The sequence below is a fragment of the Haliotis asinina genome, chromosome 9 (assembly GCF_037392515.1).
Source record: "Haliotis asinina isolate JCU_RB_2024 chromosome 9, JCU_Hal_asi_v2, whole genome shotgun sequence".
NCBI classification, from domain to species: domain Eukaryota; kingdom Metazoa; phylum Mollusca; class Gastropoda; order Lepetellida; family Haliotidae; genus Haliotis; species Haliotis asinina.
In genome coordinates this window covers 8,290,322-8,312,768 of record NC_090288.1, presented here as the reverse complement: position 1 = coordinate 8,312,768, position 22,447 = coordinate 8,290,322, and the positions used below count along the sequence as shown (strand labels likewise).

At 38.8% G+C, this 22,447-nt stretch overlaps 1 protein-coding gene across 3 annotated transcripts in view; it reads right to left on the bottom strand.

The window, feature by feature from the left end:
• Nucleotides 1-22,447, bottom strand: part of LOC137295711 (E3 ubiquitin-protein ligase PDZRN3-like) — a 425,331-nt gene that overhangs the window by 75,395 nt on the left and 327,489 nt on the right. For all 3 annotated transcript variants that reach the window (XM_067827228.1, XM_067827227.1, XM_067827229.1), the window contains one exon: nt 1,528-1,754. In XM_067827228.1, the coding sequence (XP_067683329.1) occupies nt 1,528-1,754 (227 nt within the window). The remainder of the gene's footprint in view (nt 1-1,527; nt 1,755-22,447) is intronic.

Below are 22,447 nucleotides of genomic sequence, written 5' to 3'. Positions count from 1 at the left end.
CCTACACCTTCAAGCTGTGAACACACTGAAGAAATTAAACACAGATCTCAAATGAAGGCCAGGTCGCCTTGTGGTATTGGATCATTTTTTCGTTATGGGACAAATTGTCCATCTGAGCTAGACTGTTGATATTTGAACATGGGAAATCCTATGCAATCATGTGAAGCTGAGAATCAACAAAGCAAACAAAAGTGTCCATTGGCATTTGAGCTCATCACATGGGGGTATCCCTTCAGATGTAAGTCAACATGATATAAGCATTTAAACCAAATATGAAAAAGCTCCTTTTTTGAAACATAAAGCATGCAATCTCCAGAAACAAGCATCAAATTAAGGCATCCCACAGCTTTTGTACTGTATAATCCTCCACGCTGCAAGTTCTTATCAATGGTGTTATTTATTGTGGATGGGCGATTATTGTAGAGGGGATTGACTCTCTCTGTTGTGCACCTGTTGTGCAATCTTGGATGACTAAACACTGGGGAGAGTCTGGAGGAAAGACCCCCCCAAAAACACCTCACCACGTAAACCTCAGATCATCTATTAAAGTGAGGCATTAATGCAGCTTTAATATACTACCACTCATGGCAATATTCAATCAAAATTTTGAAAGATATATAGACAGCACCAAGCATTCTATTATCAGAAACAAACAAACAAACCACTCCTCAAGATCTGATGACAAAGTCACACCACTGTAACTATGGCAACATGGGACAATCTTCTTCCTTGAATTTTAACTGGGTTTCAAATCATAGCCCTAACATCAATCATCTGATAACATGCTAGGTTGAACATGGTGACATATCATTATGTTTGTTTGCTTGTTCACAGTCCCCAGTTACTCAGTATTACGATGTCTGCAAAAGGCAATCCAGTGATTGACATAATGAGCATCAATATCCAACATGGACATAATGACGTGCATGAATCACATCAGCCATACATGCTCTTACAACAAGCAGTTTGTTAAAGATTCAAATCATTCAAACCCATATATTTATGAGCCATATCACTGTGGATTGTATCATGTACATATCAACCATAATAAACTAGATATAGTTGAATCTTGTTTATCTGGACATTTTGGTTACACTTGGAAATCGTCTGAATAGTGAGGCGTCCAGTCAACTGGATCAATTGTATCACCACATTACCTTACTGTGAGCCACCAAAATACATGTGTACTTTTCTTTGATGATGTCAACCAGGCAGCCATGGTAAGACTTCTGGCCGCATCCTCCCAAACTTTTTATGATGCGAAACAATTTCTTTGACTGGCATTTTTAGAAAAAGTTGGATATGTCTGTCCGGGTAACAGGATCATTTTTCAATCGAAATCTATGGGAATGGTTTTAAAATACTCTGCCTGGGTCTGCAAACCCTGAGACTAGCTAAGCAAGTACAATTACTGAAGCTAAATTTCATTCCACCATAAGGGAGTGTGGGTTTCCCAGATACATGTGTCTGAGTAAACAGGGTTCAATTGTATATCTCGGGTAAATATGTGATAAATGCTGTACTCACCCACTGACGTGCAAGGGGTAGAATCCTGGAGGTGGTGTTGGTGGTCTGTTGTAACAGTAAAAGTCCTCCTCCGTTTGCGTACCTATTGACACCATTGTCGGAGAACGATTTTTCATCTTATTCTTATTAACCCTACGTAAAACCTCCACCACGATGGGTTCCTTGGCCGTGCGGAATGCCTCTACCGCCTCTTCATGACTTGACTGTGACAGATCCTGCCCATTTACCTGTAACAAACAAACATCGTAAGCAACAAGGTCAGCTTGACATTGCTTAACATGACACTATAAAGTGAATGTCACATGGTCAGTGAAGGACAAGATGGACGTATTGTCCAGGAGATATCACAAGTGCCATGAAATGTCAGAAACATGGTCCATATGATATCGTAAGCAACATGAACTATGTGATATCAAACGTTCATTTGATATCAGAAGTCACATGGTCCACTTGATATTACTTGATATTAGTGGAAGCATGGTCCATGAAGATATTGTAGACAATGAGTTCAGACAGATATTGTGAGTTATATGTTTTATCAGATATGATAAAAAAAAGACCAATAACATATAGGTAATATGGCCTGTAAGATAGAATTAGTAAAATTGTCTACAGTATCAACAATGTGCTATTAAATACTTATGGTTCATAAGTCCAATAGAACAGACAGAGCATTATCACAATTGAGCTGTATCTGCTTAGTTCCACACAGTTATGTCTGTACATCTGTAAGTGATATTAATTATCATCATTATCAGCATCTTGTCCATGGATGGATTCAATATGACTAGCTGTGTAACAGCATGATGGAGTGGATCTGGTTTAGACTCACATGCACAAAAAACATGATAATATTTTAAGGAATGACTAAACCAATATCAAAACATCACAAGCACATTAAAAGAGCAAAGGAAGCTTCTAACAATATTCGTTGATGGGACACTATAAATTAGCATGCTACGTTGAACAGTTAAGATTTGAACCCAGACCTTTCACAAGACAAACGAACACTTTATCCGCACACCCACCTGGTCCTCCATTAGATATCAACACTTCTATTCCACAATGTCCACTTAATCACACATTGCAGCCTTAAAGCAAGGAAGTTGTCAAAACAAAGAATATCAAACCAAAACATTTCCATGAATTTCGATCACTTACAATCAAGTCAAGTCTTGGAGGAATCCATCTATGTCTGAGGTCATCCGCACTGCATGAGCCAACAATCAACCATCTTAATTACCATAATGCAAATCTCTTACAGAGAAATTAGCGGAAATACATCACCCACATCAAACAGATGAACTCCAAAGGACATTAGTTAATATTGAAGGTGATTCATTCAGGAAGTGATGTTGACCTCAACTCCCTCCTGCTACATCCACAGAACGACACATGGAACCCAACGCTTGCATCACTGGTACACCTACAAAGGCGTTATGGATTATGAAGTCATATCTCCCAACAGGCGTCCAAGCTTGCAACTAATTGTTGCTACTGGTCGCTTTCATGTACCCCTGGGGCAAGCGCCCTCTTGTGTAGCAATGGGTCGTTAGACCTCCTCCCGGCAACCTCATTCATTTTTTATGAAGGTGAGACAATAATGACATCAAAAATAGTGACCAAACAAACTCAACTCAATCTAGCTCACAGACAAGATTAACCTATCAACAGCAGTCCCATCTAATAAGGGGCAGAGATGCACAAACTACCTGGACGCCAAGTAATCAGCTTCATAAATATTTCCCTTTCATCTGATTGGCTGACAGTGGATGACAGCCCTGGTGGTGACCTTGGCCCCTTGGGACACAGCGGAGGAATCCATGTGTGGCCAAGGAAATGACGTCTTGTTGCACTTTATTTCAATGCTAAAACAAGGCATCGCTTGGTACACTCATTGTACAGGAGACTTGTGATCAATAGACGGAATAACCTGGTTCAATCTGATGGCAAGATATGGACTAAATGTCTCCTGGGTTTCGTCTTAATAAAGTTAACTTTTTTCCAACACCGAGGTTAAAACAATCCCAAATTATTCCATCTTTTTGTAATGGATATTTCATATCAAGTTAAGATTGTCAGTGTCAACAAAGGCAGAGAACAAACAAAATAGGAACCCAATTTGATGAAGTTTGGACCTGAACAAGCATGCACGCTCAAAAGTCAAACAATTCAATTTTTTGGAACAATTGTGAAAAATCCGTGGCCATAAATTTTTAAACTTTGGAGGCGATTGGAATCAATAATGGTTAACACTGAAGAATCATGGAAGTCACTTGGGGCCTGGCAACAACAGAGACTGATCCTGAACTTGTTACAAGTTGAAGAGCTTCTCCAAATATGGTGACCTAGCTGGTTCTATTATCAAGAATCCTTATCATTAACAGCCACTAAAGCTAGCGATTTAACTAGAAGTCCACTGGTTAAAAATACTAACATAACATAAACTAGTTCCAAGGAAGATTGAAAAATAAATTATTTCGCTTCCACATCCCATGAGTATAGGTGCGTATTGATAATAAAAATATTACCAAGAATGTAAAATAAATATGTGAAATTCTGTTATAGAATCCAAATTCCCACTTGAATTATTCAGCAAAAGCAATTACCCAAACAACTTCATTTTGATTTTTTTTCTAATGAAAATCATTTAAGTAGAAAGCTGGATCATGAATTGAAGAAAATCCATTAACATGCAATTGTTCTATGAAAGATCTCGGTTCGAGATTCTGGTAACAAATGTGCAGAGCCATTCATCTGGAAGACATCGCAGTGAGAGCTGAAAAGCGACCAGATATCATTCCAGCAGGGAAGACAAAAAAGAAAAAAAGAAAAGGAAAAAAAAAACCGAGAAAAACATGCCTTGATAAAACCATATGAGAAGGGAAACTCCATGTTCAGAATCTGAGATTCTGCTTTCTTTGTGGGTAGATAAGTCGCATTCTAAAATTATCTCCTAGAATGAAATATTTGTGAAATGTAGCCCTCGCCTTCTTCAACAGCTGTTACCCCCATAGAAAACTGATCTCCCTTGCCGCAGCCTTACAGATAGATATAAACAAAGATGAATGGACAAGCAGGTGAATCTGCAGACATCTCTTGAGCCAGGCTGTCTACCTATGTGTGTGAATGTTGTGGTATTGAGGCAACTGGAGCATGCCTTCCTCTCACAACTGTTTACTTCACGGTAGGATAGATGATCACTCATTGAAGTCAGTAGTTTAACGGTCATGTGATTCTGACTGTTGTAGTTTTGATATGGGATTGTAAAAAGTTGTGAATAAAGGGAATTACTACTTGTCTAGCTATAATCCATTTACAATCCACAATCCACTACCCACCTTCAATCCCACCTAGAACAGACCTCATTGCTGCTATATTCACCTTAAATGACCCCATTGGTACTGTTTCCCTCACCTAGTGGCAGATACCCACCTATACTTGTGGCCCAGTGTCAAACAATATGACCCCCTGCCAATACTCCTACACCATTTAAGTGACCCTCACTGCCACTGCACAAACATCCCACCTCCATCACTCATTCAACCCTCTTCTCCTGCTTGTCACCCATCCATACCTGAGGCCCAGTGCCACCCAATGTGACCTCTTGACAGTGTCACCCTACCTGACCCCCACAACCACAGCCACTCCACCTGACCCCTCAAACCAATGCTCCTCCAGACCTCACCAACCAACCAAACTCCTCCAGACTTCACCAACCAACGCCTATCCACCTGACCCCCCAAACCAGGTCTGCCCCTTGATCCCTCCAACCAGTGCCATACCCTCACAAGCCCTTCTAAGTATATTACCAGACACAGACCAATCATATTTACACTTCAAAGGTCACAGCCACATGCCACATCCATGCTTTGTTAACAGACTCTTCTCAACAACTATCTCCAAGATGCCATGGAAAGATGAGGCTGACCTTCCACTTCTAGGTCCAGATGCATAATGAACCACCTACCTTTCCCTACAACAATCATACAATCCCACCTTTCCTTCAGTGAAATATTTCACGAGGATCAAATTAAATGTCAGCAAATATAGACTGATGATTTCAAACTGCATATCAAGCTAAACCCATCCAATATAATGTTCCTAGAAATCATAAACAACAAACATGGGATATCACAGATATTCCACACAAAGTGCTCTCTTAATAACATGCTGTAACAGCTATCAGTCTATAAGATAACTTACCAATCTGCAAACTCTGATGCCATGAATTGAAATATCTTGCTTGAAATCTAAGTAACATGTCATGTTTCTACAGCAACAACGTGTCCCCTCCTAAACACTTATTTCTCCTCCCAGTTTTGTTGTATATTCCTGATGTAAATACATCAAGTTTACTTGCCCTGTGAATATGGGTGCAAAGATATGGTAGGCCATGCTGATGCTATAACATTTTTTTAAAATATGAAATATTAATAAAGATAGCATTATGAACTCTACAGAAACATGGCTGCAAGATGGCCTGATAAGACATTTGTCATAAACATGATAACACACTACATCGTTCACCAAAATACAGCTGCCTTCAATTAATCAACAATATAAAAGAAATAAACTTCAAATGAAATGTTATATAACTACGTTACTCTTATGGTTTGCTTTCTGACCAAGTCACGAAGAGATGTTTATTCAAAATTAAATTTGCCAGATAACGGAGAAATTGATAAACTAATTAATTTTTGACAATTAACATCTAAGATTGTGATCAGTGTCACTTTAGCAGTTCAAGTGCAGACTTCTAAACTACATTCACAAGTTAAAGCTTAAGATTCTCATTATGTTGTATCAAATGTTTTGATGTAAGAATAGACTCATTGACCCTGTGTTGTAAAATGCTGCACAGATAAATGATGACAGGCATTCCAGTGATTGACATAATGAGCACAATCTAAGCCACTAGGATATGACGACTGCATGTATCACGTAAGTCAGCAAGCCTGACCATCTCAAGAGATAAGAATGAGCAGCTGAAGACCAATTGTAACCAATATCTTCTAGGTTTAGAACCAGTTACATTTATAGTACAAGTGACATCGAAATCAGAAAAATTTGACAATCCAATCCATTCATCAAATGATACAAACTGATAATTTCATCATTTCAAGTTAGGTTCAAGACACAAGACCAGACTTACAGCAGGATGAAAAATCAAGTACCAGGGCCTGTGGAAGTGAAACATTAGGGTCTGTGCTGTAGAAAGCTGGATCATAAATATGGGATATTTATGTACTCATGTCTAGCCTAGCATGACCTATGGTATGAGAGGAGATACTTGTTACCGTGGTTAATGTATCCTTGGAGCTTTGCAGAGAATTACTGACTGATGAGAATGCAGGAAGCGCTGGACATTAATTGATGCTATACCTACCACAGACTAAATCAACAACATTGGACATTGATAACCATAGTACCTACCAGATTATATGGAAAGCAGAAGTTGTTTATCGTTGCAGATTCACTCAGGGAAATCGGAAAGATTGGCTTAGTCCACTAAACAAAGGTTTATATGTTCCCCCTGATTTAAGTTGTAAAATGAAATAATGTCCACCAAGACCTCCATTAACTGTCTCATTTGGGAATCAAACCATAGTTAGCAAACACCTTAACCACAAGGCTATTTCATTAGCCTAGCATAACATGATGAGTGAGGTCTTTCAACAACATCCAAAAAATGGTAAAGAATGCCTGAAGGGGAATTCAAAATGTCATGTCAAGATTATTTACAGAAACTGATTCTAGAAGATGTGAAGGGCACAATAGTTTTTAAAATTTATATCAATAGATCTGTAAGTGATGAGATCAGGTGTTCCTTGAAAAAGTAGGCATGTCACACAGTCCACTACAACACCGAGTCCCTTCACTCAATTTCTTCAGAATGTAAAGGTTTTTATGTGTCACCCACCAATACACCTGTCAACTGATAGGAAACTATAAACATTTGTATCTGGACCAGACTATTCTGTGATCAGTATTATGATTCATGTAAAACCCCCATTCCTTTGATGAGTGAATTCTGACACAAGACATCCCTCTGTCATGATCATCAATAGAGATAAGGATAATGGAACTACACCATAACCTGTTGATATTTTTACAGAATGAACTCACACCACACAAAACAAGTGATCACTAGATGGATTTAACTAATGATCTACACATTTGAGTAATGAACATGCAATGTTTCACTTATAACAGCAAATCAAGATGGAGTATCTAGTGCAATTACTCTTCCATATCAGAACACTCTGAGCAACTCCACCTGCAACATCATCACAATCTGGCTTACTGAAGTTCTTAATCCATTTCATGAAGTTCTGTGCATACTGAACAAGAATCCCCCACCCTTCCTTCCCTCCCAAATATCTAAAACCTTCCAAACCACAGTCCCAAGAAGTGGACATCTGCAGACCGTTTGAAGTCAGCTGAACGTCTGCTCTGCATCCGCTACCTGTCTGTTGTCTGTCTACTTACATGCTCTAGATGTCTATCACTAAAGTGTCACGGAGACAATCTCTCCAGCCTTGTCAATACCACCCTCTGGTCCTATGACTGTTTCATCCTACTTCTCAACCACCAGCACCTGCATACCACTTAACACATCAATCACAGGATCAATACTCTGCAGCCACCTCTCTCACCTGTGGTACAGTCACCCCTGATGCTGATACACACTGACCTACCAACCAACCACAATCACTCACTGTCCTGATAACACCAACACTAAACATTGCCAAAAAAAAAACAATTCATGAGATAATTATACACTACCGAAATTTAAAAATTTCATGAGACGATTATCATCAATCAGTCTTTTCCACCCAACCATTTAAAAAATCTAATCAGTTAACATAACTTCATCATCAAAATGAACTTTACCTGTATTAAACATCACACAACATGAATCTCTCTCCCCAAATCACATTGTCCACTCACCTGGGTGAGTAATGAGGCCTGTTTATCTTCAAGACTGACCACAGCACAGCTGTTGCAATACTTCCTATAAATGATGTCACTGCCACCATCCACAACTGACCATATCCGTTTGACAAGCTGTCTGTGTCTACCACAAACTACCAGCATGCCCTGTTCAGCTGTTGTCTTGACCAATGGCCACCTTCCCATTATCTCCCAGCCAGGACAGATTATACATCATGTGGGGCTTATCTCGGCTTATCAACACAATCCCTCCAAGACTTATCCCTCAATTATCTCTAACTGTACATACCTCGACCTTCGCCTGTCACATGACCTCCCCACAATGACTTAACCATGTGTGGAATGTTTGCTGGACCTTCTTACATAACACCACTGCATCAACCTATGTAGCCAAGATCCAGGTGGAAGTACCTGGAACCTTCTTCCGGTTCTTACATAATGTGGATTCATTAGAAGAATACATAGACTCCATCCATATCAAGAAAGAAGCGAGATCAAGAAAGGAAAGACACGAGAGAGAAAATAAAAAGACAAAGAGAAAGAGAGAGGGGAAGACGAGAGAGAGAGAAAGTGGGAGAGAGGGAAAGAGAGAGAGAGAGAGATTGAGATTAGTCTATTGCCACAACATTACAGTGAAATAAAAGCTTCCTAATCTATGGCCTCTTTAGAATACACAAACACAACAGACAATATTATTTCATCATCATTTGATATTACAGCACAATCTGCAACACCAGCAAGGAGACAATCTTCATCCCTTCATTCTATTTCCAGACCCGATGTGTCACGTTGAAGCCAACCAGTAAGAGTAACCTCAGACAGACGTATGTGCACAGACATACGAGGCTGTTGAGATATGTCATGCTCACCATGGCCAGGTAAGGCTTCTGCCTGAACGTATCAACATCAGCTGGAAATAACCTTCAGGAAGACACTGGAAACTGTATATTGATTCTCCACATTGATTCTCTATATCACCCACGGCAAAAACACATCAATTGAATCATTTACGTTTGGACTATACACAAAAATGTCACAGAATATACCTTTCTGCATATCAAATTGACAAAATAACCCAATAATTCCGAAACATAAATCCAAACACTGATAACTGTCTAAACTGTATTCAAATATTAATGACATTTCACTTAAAAATGAAATGAGGATTACACCAACAAAAGTTACTTTATAAATGTACAAATAGTCACTGGCATAATCTGTTTAAACAAAGATTCCTCTTTTCACCACAATGCACTAGAGTTCTAATTGTTGACCCCACATTTTACACAACAGTTAATGATCTATTTTCCGTTACACCAGTCCACCAAGCCGTCACATGCCAAAGAACATCGCGATCCTATCACTACAAAGAGAATTATGTGACCAAACAATTCTGGCATTGGAGCTGCTTGTGTATCAGTATCAAACAGAATTGATTGGGATGAGCTTTTCCAGCTCTGCTGCAATGAGTCAGAGGAACCGAAACACCTTCGGGTTTACCTGGCATTGCAACAACAAAGCTCACCTGCTCCCAGATTGCAAATTAATCAAATGGTTGAGTCATCGGGCAGAGCACAGTTCATGAAGTATTCACAAGATATAGGACTGTGTAAATGTTCTGTCCTTCAATGTCAGTGTTCTGAGGCATGACGGAACAGGAACAACATGGCATGACATTGCTGCCTCTTGGCATGACAAGGGCTTGTTTGTTGTACATTGTTGCCATGTGTTGCCGTACATTGTTGTACATTTAACTGACGACTGCATAATGTGTACATACCGATCATAATTACAACAAGAATGCTCACTGGCAGGTTGTCATTCATAAGATGCGGACACACGTGTGTGCAATATACCTCGTGTCTCGCATACATGTAACACACAGTTTCTCAATCTTCACCTTGGCTTAAAAATCATAAAAATGCAGGAACGGAAATTGTTCCAGCACTGAACAAAGGGTGACCTCCGCGTCTTGAGAACAAATCTATAGTTTCAAACACCTAGGATATTAATATGCATACCATACAACGACTGACATGGCGTCTGCTGAATAATTCCAATTGTTGTGTTTTTGTTGATGCAAATGGCATCCTGATGCAACACATAACGATAAAAGAAGAAAACGACCAGGAGTGTGGGGGTGAAGTTTGGAATGCAAAGACTTGACAAGATGGAGGGGGAGAGAAAGGGGCATGGGGGCAGACACTTCACAATACACAATGGGGGTTTCCGTGTCAAGCCCTTCACTGAACCCTCCTGCCCTTGGTTCCATATTGCAATTGAATTTTGATATTCATAAGGAGGAAGCTGAATTAAAATTGCCTAAATATGCAAATTATCCTCCATACAACCACTCAGTTTACTTCACTGATGGAAAAGAGGATTACAAGTTCGGAAAATCAAAAACATGCTAATTACACAATTACATTTAATTTAATCTGCATAGCTAGAAATTCTCTGATTAAAATCCAATTGCATTAGACTTCCATTCAAATGCCAGTTTAAATGGATTGCAGTTCAATGCATTTGCTTGGCCAGTCCCATGCAAGCAGGATGCATTCACAATTGTGAGAGTGGTGAATAGTTCGGGATACACGATGTGCAAATAAGATAACTGTATATCCTGGACGGGATGTGTGACATCAGGGAGGATTTATTCGACTTGTTAATGATAAGGTTCGAATGCAGCTGCTGCGCTATTAATTATTCAAAGGGCTATGTTGCACATCCCGCAAGCTTCCGCGCCAATGTTCATCCACAAGATAACGGAATTGATCATAAGCTCATTAAATATTCCATTGATTAATCTTCTTCAATGGTTAAGATTATTTGGACAGGATTAAACATTTACAAATTTTGAATTATGGAATTAGTTCAACAATTCCATCTTTGACTTGTTCTTAAGGAGGAAGCCTGTTAGAATTTTGTGCCCAGCATGGCCTTAATTCAATTTGAAGATAACACTTTTTGACGATCAGTTTAAATGATTAATTCCACGTTCCTCAAAGCTTCATTTGTCACATGTCATTTTCAATGAATTTGCAGCGTAATCGGACAATTTGATCAATTTGAAGTCAAGCGAAAGGAAGTGCCCTAATTTGCATGTGTTGAAAACTGACCGTTAAAGCTTTACTGTATGATTGCACTTGTACATTTTTTCGTACCACAATCAGAGCATGATTTACTGTAGTGCGTAAAAAAAATTCAAAATCTCTTTGCAATGTTATTTCAGCCTAACATGAGCGCTTCCAAAAGACGAAATGTCATCAAAGTATTAAACTGTTAAATCAAGACTCTGACACAAACTTAAAATATGTTTCCAAAAATAATCACATCACCAGCTTAACTTCCACTTCAGTTTAAAAAACCACGAAAGATATGCTTCATACGCCACCACTGGATCACTTCATTTAAAATTTAAACACCAAATGCGTCTGCACCACAGACAGACATCCAGCAGATTCGCCAACAATTAAATTAGACTTGTATTAAAAAAATATAAACTTCTGAAAGCACCATTTCCCTTACGTTTCCTCTCCTCATTTGGAGGCAGTTTCTTTCTTTTCAGATAAACTATCATCACCGTGGTAGCCCAGAATTGAAATTGTCCCTTCAGACCTTACTTTAGACACTTTAATAGCCCCCTATTGGTCATTCACAAGCAAAATGGCTGCCATCATGAGATTACCCATCATCCCTCTGTCCTTACAATCTCAACAGATCCTTTATCATCGCTGCCTAGGTAAGGAGGGTTGCAATTTCCTGTATCCATGGCAACAACTGGATTAGCAGACCTAAATCTGAGAGAGTATTACTCTGACTAACGCAAACAAGCAAGGTCTTAGACTGACATACATTTTTAGACTTACCGTAAAAAAAATCCTTGTGTAAGTCTTTGAATGATGACAAAACAATATCATACATTTTGAACTTTTCATTGAGAAGAAATGTGGTCCGTACACAAACAGATTGATGAATATATGCTTTGACAAGTTTTACAACACTGTTTAATAAAAGATATACGACCTAATACTTGCCTGAGTTTCTCTGTGTATACAGAGTATGGATATAATAATTCTGTTTCATATCCATAACCTCATCTCACAATAGCCCATAACAGACTTGACTATGGTCAAATTGGGACCCAAACCTATCACATCAACACACTCCATTGCCAAAAGCCTTCAATACGAGCAGGAGAGTCAATAAACCATTTATCCTATTGTGAAAAGCATGAGCAAAGTAAATCTACATTATAGATCATCCTGATTTATATTCAGCTTTTTGAGCTATGAGATTCATTAAGAGCAATATTCTCAAACATTGCTATTGATTATTTTGGCCCCTGTGTCTTACTTGCCTATAAAATAAGTATGATAAGAGGAAGTCAAGATACCTTCTCGGGGCTCAGCTACCTTCATGAGGGGTGCCTCTTGTCCTCTCCTCGCTGACTAATCCTAACAACTTCACTTCTATTTGACATCTACTGGACTCTGAGGACTCGATAAACTCTATCTAAGCTGCCACTTCAAATTGACAACTGATTTATGCATTACCGTTCTCCAGCATAGAAATCATTAATTCTGGATTCAAAACCCATGTCAGACATTTGTTAAGAAATGTAGAACTTGTACAATTGATTTTTCAAATGCCTCAATGGTATTTTTATATATTTTTCATAACTCACGCTCAATGTCCATAAGGGACTAGATCAATATTTGTTAAGTCAAGAGCGGGCTTGTTGTCTGACATGGAGGATGAAATACGAGATATTTACAGAAATTTTCTAATATTTGTATTTGAACAAACATCCAAACAAAGTTACAGTTTGATACTGATCAATCGGAATATTTTCCAAGGAGCATTCTGATCGGAATGCATATGATAAAATCTTTATGGAAATGCTTGACTATTTTTGCAATAAACATCAATGATGAGAGTCAGCATTTAGTAACATGTACAATATCTACAACCATCTGATGGCTATAAACAATTGAGGCAGGATAAGAATGCATTATTATTTTAAGTTAGCCAAAGGCTCTGTTGGACACAATGTCATACATTTTAAAGGAATGTATACAAAAAATTACTCCTGACCACATGAAATTTGCAGAATTCCCATATCTGTGAGAATGGCTCATCTCTGCATCCCAGAAGCACCTTCAGATCTCTTAAATCAATCTGTTCCTTAGCACTTTTCAACATCCACAGAATGGTTCAGGCTTATGCTTATGTCTAATGAACAATATGAACATTAACATTCAATGCAAATGCTGAAAGTCTCTCCTGGTAAACTGTCCTTAAAGGACCCATGTGCACAGATGTTGCCTGATCAGACGTGGTCACAGACGTTAGGACGACTAAACTGAAAATAAATCGGCTTGCCATCACATAAAGCTTGGTGGACAATGAGACTTGTGCAAACATGACACCATAAGGACACAAGGTCAGCCAAACTGGTCCAGCGCCAGATCCTTAGAATACCAAATGTTACCAAGAACACCCAAATGCTTCCATAAGTCAATGGAAATAATATTATTATGGCAAATTACCATACAACAACCCAAATTTAATACAAGCTATCCAAGTCTGGTCACATACACAATAAACCTGACCTGAGAAAGGAGCAAATTTGAATTGAAGGTCAAAGAATACATCATCCCTGACACAAGCCTTCTGTCCTTAAGTAAACATTTTTTGACATTTTTTAACCGACATTGACAAGATCAGATATTATAAAGTTTTGAACAAAATGATCTCTAGGATTTGATTAAACTACTGAAAAGAACTGATAAAAACAAAAGTATACATAAACCTGATGTGACGTGTAACTAAACTTGACTCTCGATATCTTCAGCATTGTTTATACAACAACTTCATCAAGGAATCAGAAAAGGTTTATATCAGATTGTGGATATGTATGCTTGCAAACATGAAGACACTAGTTTTACAGTGTAGCTGTACCCACAATCACTAACCACCCACAACACTGTCCCAGCACATGCTACTGATACCTCTCGAAGTGTTTAGTTTCAAGATCCCTTGAAACAATATTGATGCACCCACCTTTAGACCCAACAGGTCCAACTGCTCGGTGAGGGAATAACGAGTTGTATGACCCGCTACTCTTAGCATGCTGTTACAAAAACCAGCGTTTATCCACTGTTTACAGTAGGGACACTTTTAAGAGGTGTCCGAGCCTCGACCACAGCAAAACGAGTGTAGTAATTCCCATTCAGAATGTCTTGTTCTGATCTTAAAGCATAGGAAACTGATCTCCAAACCAAACGCTTCAATCCGCTCCAACCTTCTCATGGCGGTAATGTGACATAAGAAGAAGAGAAAGGCTTCCCAGGTAAACATCACCTTTCACAAGTGGTGCAGATAATCACCCGGCAGCCATCTTGTTTACACAGGGTTCAAGGGGTTTAATGGAAGGGGCTGAGCGATTACTCAGTCTTATAGGTATTAAGTTGGGCTGAAAAAGTTCAGACGAAATGCTGTACCACCTAATGATGCATATTGTATCCAACAATTAGTGTAATTAAACCATGTTTTTTGTACCGAGAATAAATATTTTGCCATCGTCTGCCGGCATTCTTTTGTCACAGAAAGAAAAACAATCCATTCCTCAGATTTACAAATAAATTTGATATAATGGAGCAACCTGTTGTGCAGTGTGAGGAATTCATTCATGTGCTAACCATTATGATAATTCATTTCAGCTTGAGCGACCTTACAAAGAAACCTCCAGTGCTCAGAATACGAACCTAATAATATTTGTGATTACCACTACAACAAGTAACCTCCTACCACAGGAAACATATTCATGACATTTTCCATAAATCATGATGGCTATTACGATAGGGATGACCTAAAAGATGCATCAAATTAGATAACAATTAATCTTCGGTGTCAAGCCCTTAATGAAGGAGAGAGACAGTCATTTGGGAGCATAAGCATCTCACTCCCTCATGTAAATCCTCTCAATCACTGTCACAGATTACGATTATTCACGGAAAGGTTTTCCAAACAACCATTCATATATCATGGAAAAAGCACCTACTAATTTCTGTTCATATCAAATAACAAAATTTCTTTACATACATACCATGATAAGATTTTGACAAATACACTCCAACATTGCACAGATTCAAGTTCCGTCAGAGCACAAGATTTCAATTTTCAGGTCTTGTGATGATAAATCACTTTCTTGCACAAGTAACAGGAAAGCTTGTAAGGTTCGGTCTCACGATACTCCAGGGTTGGATGTTTGGCTACAAATCTGGTTGTGGAGTAGAGCCACTGCTGTCCATTGTTCCCAAGTTAACACACGTTCACAACTCTGACCACTCAATCTTACACTGTCGCCATCAGGTCACCATCAGCAGTCATCATTCACAGCCTACCATCAGGAGAGAACTTACTGGAGCCATCTAGGATGATTGGTCAGAGTCATGCAATATTCTCATCAAGGCTTACAACTCTATAACTGCCAAATCCAATACATCGATTACTGCACACAATAATTGCAAGATACTCCTTGTCCATAAACTGTAATCATCACAAATGACAGCTATAAACTTCCACAACTGTAAAAACTGTCCCACTTCACACAGAATCTACTCCAGGTAACATCCCGAGCTGGAGTAGAGTGTGTCCACTGTCCACTGGTCAACCCCTTCTGGCCCTGCAGGCACCACTGACCCCTATCTCAGTCCCAATCTGGTCCAAATGGCCAAGTGGCAGCTGTGCAATCACTACCATGCCCATTAGACAGTTGCCAGGATTTGAATTAGCATCAGGACCTCTGTGTATCTTCTTCAACAGCTTAGCAGTATGTGGACTCCTGCAGTGCCCCCTCCCTTGAAAGGCTACCCCCATTCTGTACCCCTCCCCCATTCTAAAAGTACAGTCCATTCCCATTCTTTCAAAGGTTCCCATTCCCTTGGGCCTACTACTTTACCCATTCTAATCCCCCTCCCCTATCAGAACCCCCCTCCCCATGACTTCTCTCAATCCCTTAGGCCTACTCCTTTCCCTGTTTTGACACCCCTCCCCACCCCCCAGGGCTGCTCCCTCCCCTTAATCCCCTGCACCTGACCCTGAAATGGGATGTGACTGTCTGGATGTTGTAAATCAATCTGACATGCTGAGCAGGGCAGAGCTACCAAAATAAACTTAGTGCAGTAGAATTAGTAAACTGTTAACTCAAGGCACATTTCCAGTTATGCAAATCCTATCTTAAACTCACTACAAGCACCAGTATAATCAAACAACAAATTTCATTCTACAATCATTGCTTGAACATGATTTGTCTCCAATTACCTAAACTGACAAGAAAAGTGACGACGATTTAAAACCCTTTAATTGAAATTGCAAACATAGTTTAAGCTTCTTCAGTGGGGTGTTTCCTCTCTCCCTCGTCCTTATCAGTCCCTGCCCCGCCCCCTGAATTCCACTTGATACTACCCCTAGGGGTCTGTCTGAATAGTCACTATCATAAACAATAAGCAGAAATTGACTTGAACCTAATGAATGGAAGTACAGTGTTTCCACAATACTTAACGCAAGTTCAAGTGGAATGGATGACTCTTTATGACTACAAAAACTTTTGTGGTTGAAACAAAGCTTTGGGATTGAAGACTCCTTGTCCCTGAAGCTACTGAGGAACCATAGAACATGGAGCGTGGAGTCTTGAGACATTGATTACTTTGCTACCATCATCAGAAGGAACAGTGCCAACTTCACACCTAATGCTGATGTGCAGTAATTACAATAAGCTGACACCATTGAACAGATGTGATGACACAGTGATGACTTCCTAACAACTGAAAATTAGTCAAGAGATAACGCCGTGTCAAGTTGCGATAATCAAAATCAATTACCTTCTTGGTCAGAAAATAAACACATGCTTTCTTGATGGTGTTTGTGCAACTTGTAACAACTCGTTACATTTAGCACCTCCAAATGACACGTTGTGTCACAGGTCATAATTAAATGCCTGAAAGCACCAAGGTCAACAGTTCAAATAGCTGATGTAAATGCATGTCACTGAAAAAGCAAAACTACTTCAAATGAATACTTACAAAATGTCCTAAAATACAAAAAAAAATACCATATTCTGTAAAAAAAACCAAAAACCAAACATGAGTCATGTATTGTTAAAAGATTACTTGCAATAAAACATATTTCTGACACATGATGAAATTGTTATTTTGAGAACCTAAGCCAACTGCCCCAAACAATGACTTCAATCTGTCACAATAGTCTTGAACCCTAAAGCACAATGTCTGATCTAAAGACTCCTCCACAATAGGACACTAGTCAAGTGGAGTATTCTGGCAGTAATGATGTTTTCCTCGAAACTAATTACAAAGCATTGTTTGCTGAGCACCCTCGGGTGATTGAGTAATCTTGGGCAGATCGAAGATGTGATAGAAACACTAGTATATCCCTATCAACTTTGATATCTGATACTGGCATGATGATAGAAACCCTGACTCGACCTAACCACTCTACACCTGTCTGGTTGCAACTTGAGCAATTACCTTTGAACAATGAGAAAGACACCGTGGTCATGTGCCAATATTTGCAATTAGTATTTTCTTCATCAATGGCCACACATGACTCTCTCTCTTTCCGGTGTCACTATCAAAGTTAATATGGCTACCGATCTATTTACAATCATATTTAATATTACTTCCAAGTTTAATCTGATTAGATGAAAGGAAATAAACAAAGAAAAACCAAATTGAAAAACAGTCATTTGCCATTACTGAAAAAAATACATTCAATTTAAACTAATCAATTGAGCAAATTGAATCACAACAGCCATGGGACTTCTGAACATTATAAGAACATCGATTTATACAATAAGAGCAATATCAGAGCAAAATCATTTTTTTGACATTAGCATGGAAAGTAAGAACCTACTGAATGACATTAGAATTTCAATGTCGACATTAAGAAGATGAACGTCAATAGTAATGTAAGTTGCATCAACTTCATCACTGACCGACACAACTCACCTTGGTGTAAGAGTTTTTACATGAATCAAGAGGAGATAACTGTGTTTGCCTCCAGCTCTGTCGATGTCTCACGACGATTTTCGCGTGTGACCCACTCAGCAGTGAGTCTTGTACTCACATCTAGCATCATGAACATTTGTCTATATCTCCCAGCCAACCAGAGAGCCAGATTTCATCCCCAAGCAATCACAGAGTTGCGAATTTTGTAGCAATTCTGTCCGAGATTGTCGCTGATTTGCCGCAAGTCCGCCGTGAGTATAGCACGGGCCTGTATCACCTACATCACTGCCTGTTCAACAGTCATGCTCAGAGGAAAATTTGACCAAATCCAATTTGCCAAATTGATTTTTCGCCCATATTGTAACAGCATTTCCTTGACGATTGATCCCGCGTCTTAAAGGGAAAAGTGGTCTATCCCATGCAGCCTTCCTATTGATCAAACCGCACAGTACTCCGTTACGGTGCTTGTGGTAACACCCTTGAACAAACCCATTTACTCGGCTCTTCCCCCAAATAAGGTTGACATTCTGCTCAAGCCAATTGGATACATGTCTTAAAATCACAGTAAGCCACTCACTTGATCATGAACGGAACAAATCTGTTATTTCACACGCAAGATAAAACACGAAGGACGACATTCACTAGACTTTACCTTAATTGAACATCTCCTAAGGTATTTGAGAAATTATTTTCAGAATCCATCGTGTCTGTTGCCTAAGGCTTTACACATTCTTGCCTCACTTTATCACTGATGTAAATAAGTCCAGTCAATAGCAATGCATCCTGTACTATGAAAGCATTCAATCTCTCCTTCCACAGCTAAGCTGTGAGTTTTCAATGCAAGATATTACCTTGAATAAAATCTTATTGACCAAAGTCATCTTTACTCTGCAACATCAGCTTTAGTTAATTATCCTTCAGAAGAAAAGAAAATGAAGTAGTTGAGCAGAATCATGCCAATCTAGGTCTGTAGCCAAGATATTGAATTTTAGAATAAGATGTCTGAGCAAAACATTGTCACAACATATGGTCCTTTGCATCAATAAACAATCGGCAGTGAAAATGCTTTCATGGTCATAGAGGATCAATGCAAAAACATTCCACTCCAAAAACATTCATTCACCATCCAAGGTTCATATCCAAGTTTTTCACAATACATACTTCAAGACAGATATCATAGGAAGACATGAGGATCTCAACACTGGAAAAAGTATTGAAGTTTACCTGTGCTGGTTCAATATCCACAACGAATCTGAGTGAAAAAAATATATTTACCAATATTGTTGGACTGTCTTTTGTATATCCAGTATTGATGTCCAACACCTGGTCACAAACACAAAGACACGGACTTGACGCGACTATCACAAATGCTGCATTATGGGAAATGGGTTAGAGGTTTGCAGAGGAGCTACAATAGGTTGCCGGCTAAGAATAGGGGTGATAATCGTCACGACACAAAGTAACAATTTAGCCTCAATGAATGGAGCTACCTTTTTATCTTGAAGGCACTGACTCTTTCACAAGCCATAACCATGACAGTATATCTTTGTGGGGTCTACACCCACAATCCTACAATTACTTCATAAAGCAATAAATAATGGTGGAGGTGATATTGTATTTCTCATGAACAGCTGTGGCTCGATTTGTATGAATAGCTTCAGAAATATGCTTTTATTGAATCATATCCTTTTGTTCAAGAAGTTGTTTTGAATAAGGATAAAAAATGCTCTTTTAACTTTCACATCAAAGAGAGAGTACTCATTTTATCTCATTAAAACTAATTTGAACAAATCTTTCTTTAAAATCATTGTGAGCATTTGAAAAGTTTAATTTTGCAAAGTTGAAAGGAAACTTAATCAATGCAGTGCCTTAATTAGGAATCTCAACACTTGATTTAAAAGAATTTACAACAAAGGAAACAGCTATTTTTTTTCGCCACTCATAACATCCTGCGTACTTGACGTAACAGCCCGTGTGTTACAAAGTCAACACTGGAGTCTCCATCGAAATTCATCAAAGCAAGAGTTCCTGAATGTGTTATTCACAACACATGAGTCCCTTACAACAGGTGAATACAATCTCATTTACACCTACGAAGACTTTTATTTGCAGGTGAGTCGTCTCTCACAACACCTTGTCATGTTCGGTACACGTCAAGTGATAAATCAACGACCTGTTTCTACACCTGAGACCCAACCTGCACACAACCTGTCGGGAAGACATCCTAACCTTTTCATCACCAACTGCTCAGAATTTATGTGTGCTTGACAATAATGACCTCACAAAATTGGATAGCCATTACTCCAGGCTGTTCTGTACTAAGGCCCACTAATGTTTACTTCATTAAGCTCTCAAAGCAATGATTGAGCAAATTGCCTGATTTTATACAGACAGTTCTTCAAACGACTCTGTGAATAAAAGCCAAGCTAGAGGACTGATAAAGTCACAATATTTATTGAAATCATCAGATCTGGTTTATGAACCTTGCGAACCAACCTGAGGTTCGTCCATAGAAACTGCATGCCTACATCCTTTCAGGAATGGCCGATATTCTGCAGTAAAGTCTCCCAACATGACTGCCGAATTGGAGAGTAGAAAAAGATTTGAACACATTAAGGATATCAACTGGTCAAGAAGCAATAAGATATAGCTCAGATGCAGCTGGGAACCCTAGGACAATGCCGGATCGATGCGTGCCATAAAGGACGGTATATTCACAAATAAGACCACTTTGATGTGCGACTAATTAATCACTAGGGTCCTCCTTTAACTGCACATCCAATATCGTTGCCACGATTCTATTAACCACAAAGTCAATTCTCACACTTAATAAGACTGCATCAAAAAGACGTCTGTGTACAAACAAAACCTACGTACTTTAACAAGAATGTACTCTTTGTAAACAGCACATATGAACATTGAAATTAGGACAAAATAATGTTCTTCTCTTGATGAGTGTGAGCTCATTGTTTAATATGTGTAATTCTATTTGGATAACACATGTTTGATGTTCACACTCCAGCATCAGAAGTAGCCCAATAGTATGATCCCAGTCAACTCATAAATATATCGATCCAAATACTTAGGATTCTGTTAAAAATGGAGTTATTTGTATGATTTTGACTATATCACAAGCATGGGACAATAAATCACAATCAAACAGTCATTTTCCACAAGAGAGAGCACATGCTTCCCCAGTGGTGCTGCTTGTCATAAAAACATGCAAAGGCAAGTGAATAGTTCATCTGAAAAAATATGAACATTTGAAACAAGTCAAAACCAGGAATTGACAGAAATTTTTATCACTGATGTATGAAATTTGAAAATGTCGTCCACATGTCTACTATGAAAAAACATTTGAAAGCTTCACCAATATCTTGAATGTTAATACTCGCATCACTCAATTTTACAGCATAGGTCTTGTGCCACTCTTTGAAGTATTTCAGAAAGAACATGCCTCAAAAACTGAGAAATGACACCAAAGGTAGGAGTTGTTGCAATATTGCTTGACATTAATGGAAAATTGACTGCTTGAAAGTTAGAGCTCACACACAACCTCTCTGGAACAACACACTGGTTGCTCTTAACAACACAGTCTTGTAACATCACGAGAGCTGTTGTGTTTGTAATCTCAAATACAGAACATAAGTACCTGACAAGATAAACAGTTGCGAAACATGAAAAGTTCCACATTAAAAAATATCAATCAAGAATCTTCTGTCCAAAATCTGAATAATTACATAAATAATGCCCTTGGGAAGATGTTGACCTGCTGTCAGAAGGTGCAGGTAGAGTCTGGTACTTCTGACTTGATTAGTCAAAACACTGCTACATTGATATCGCAGACAATGGATCTCTTTTCATGAATCAATGTGTTTTCACTAACGTAGCTCTTAGTAGCAGTTCTCATTACAGCACATATACAGCTCACT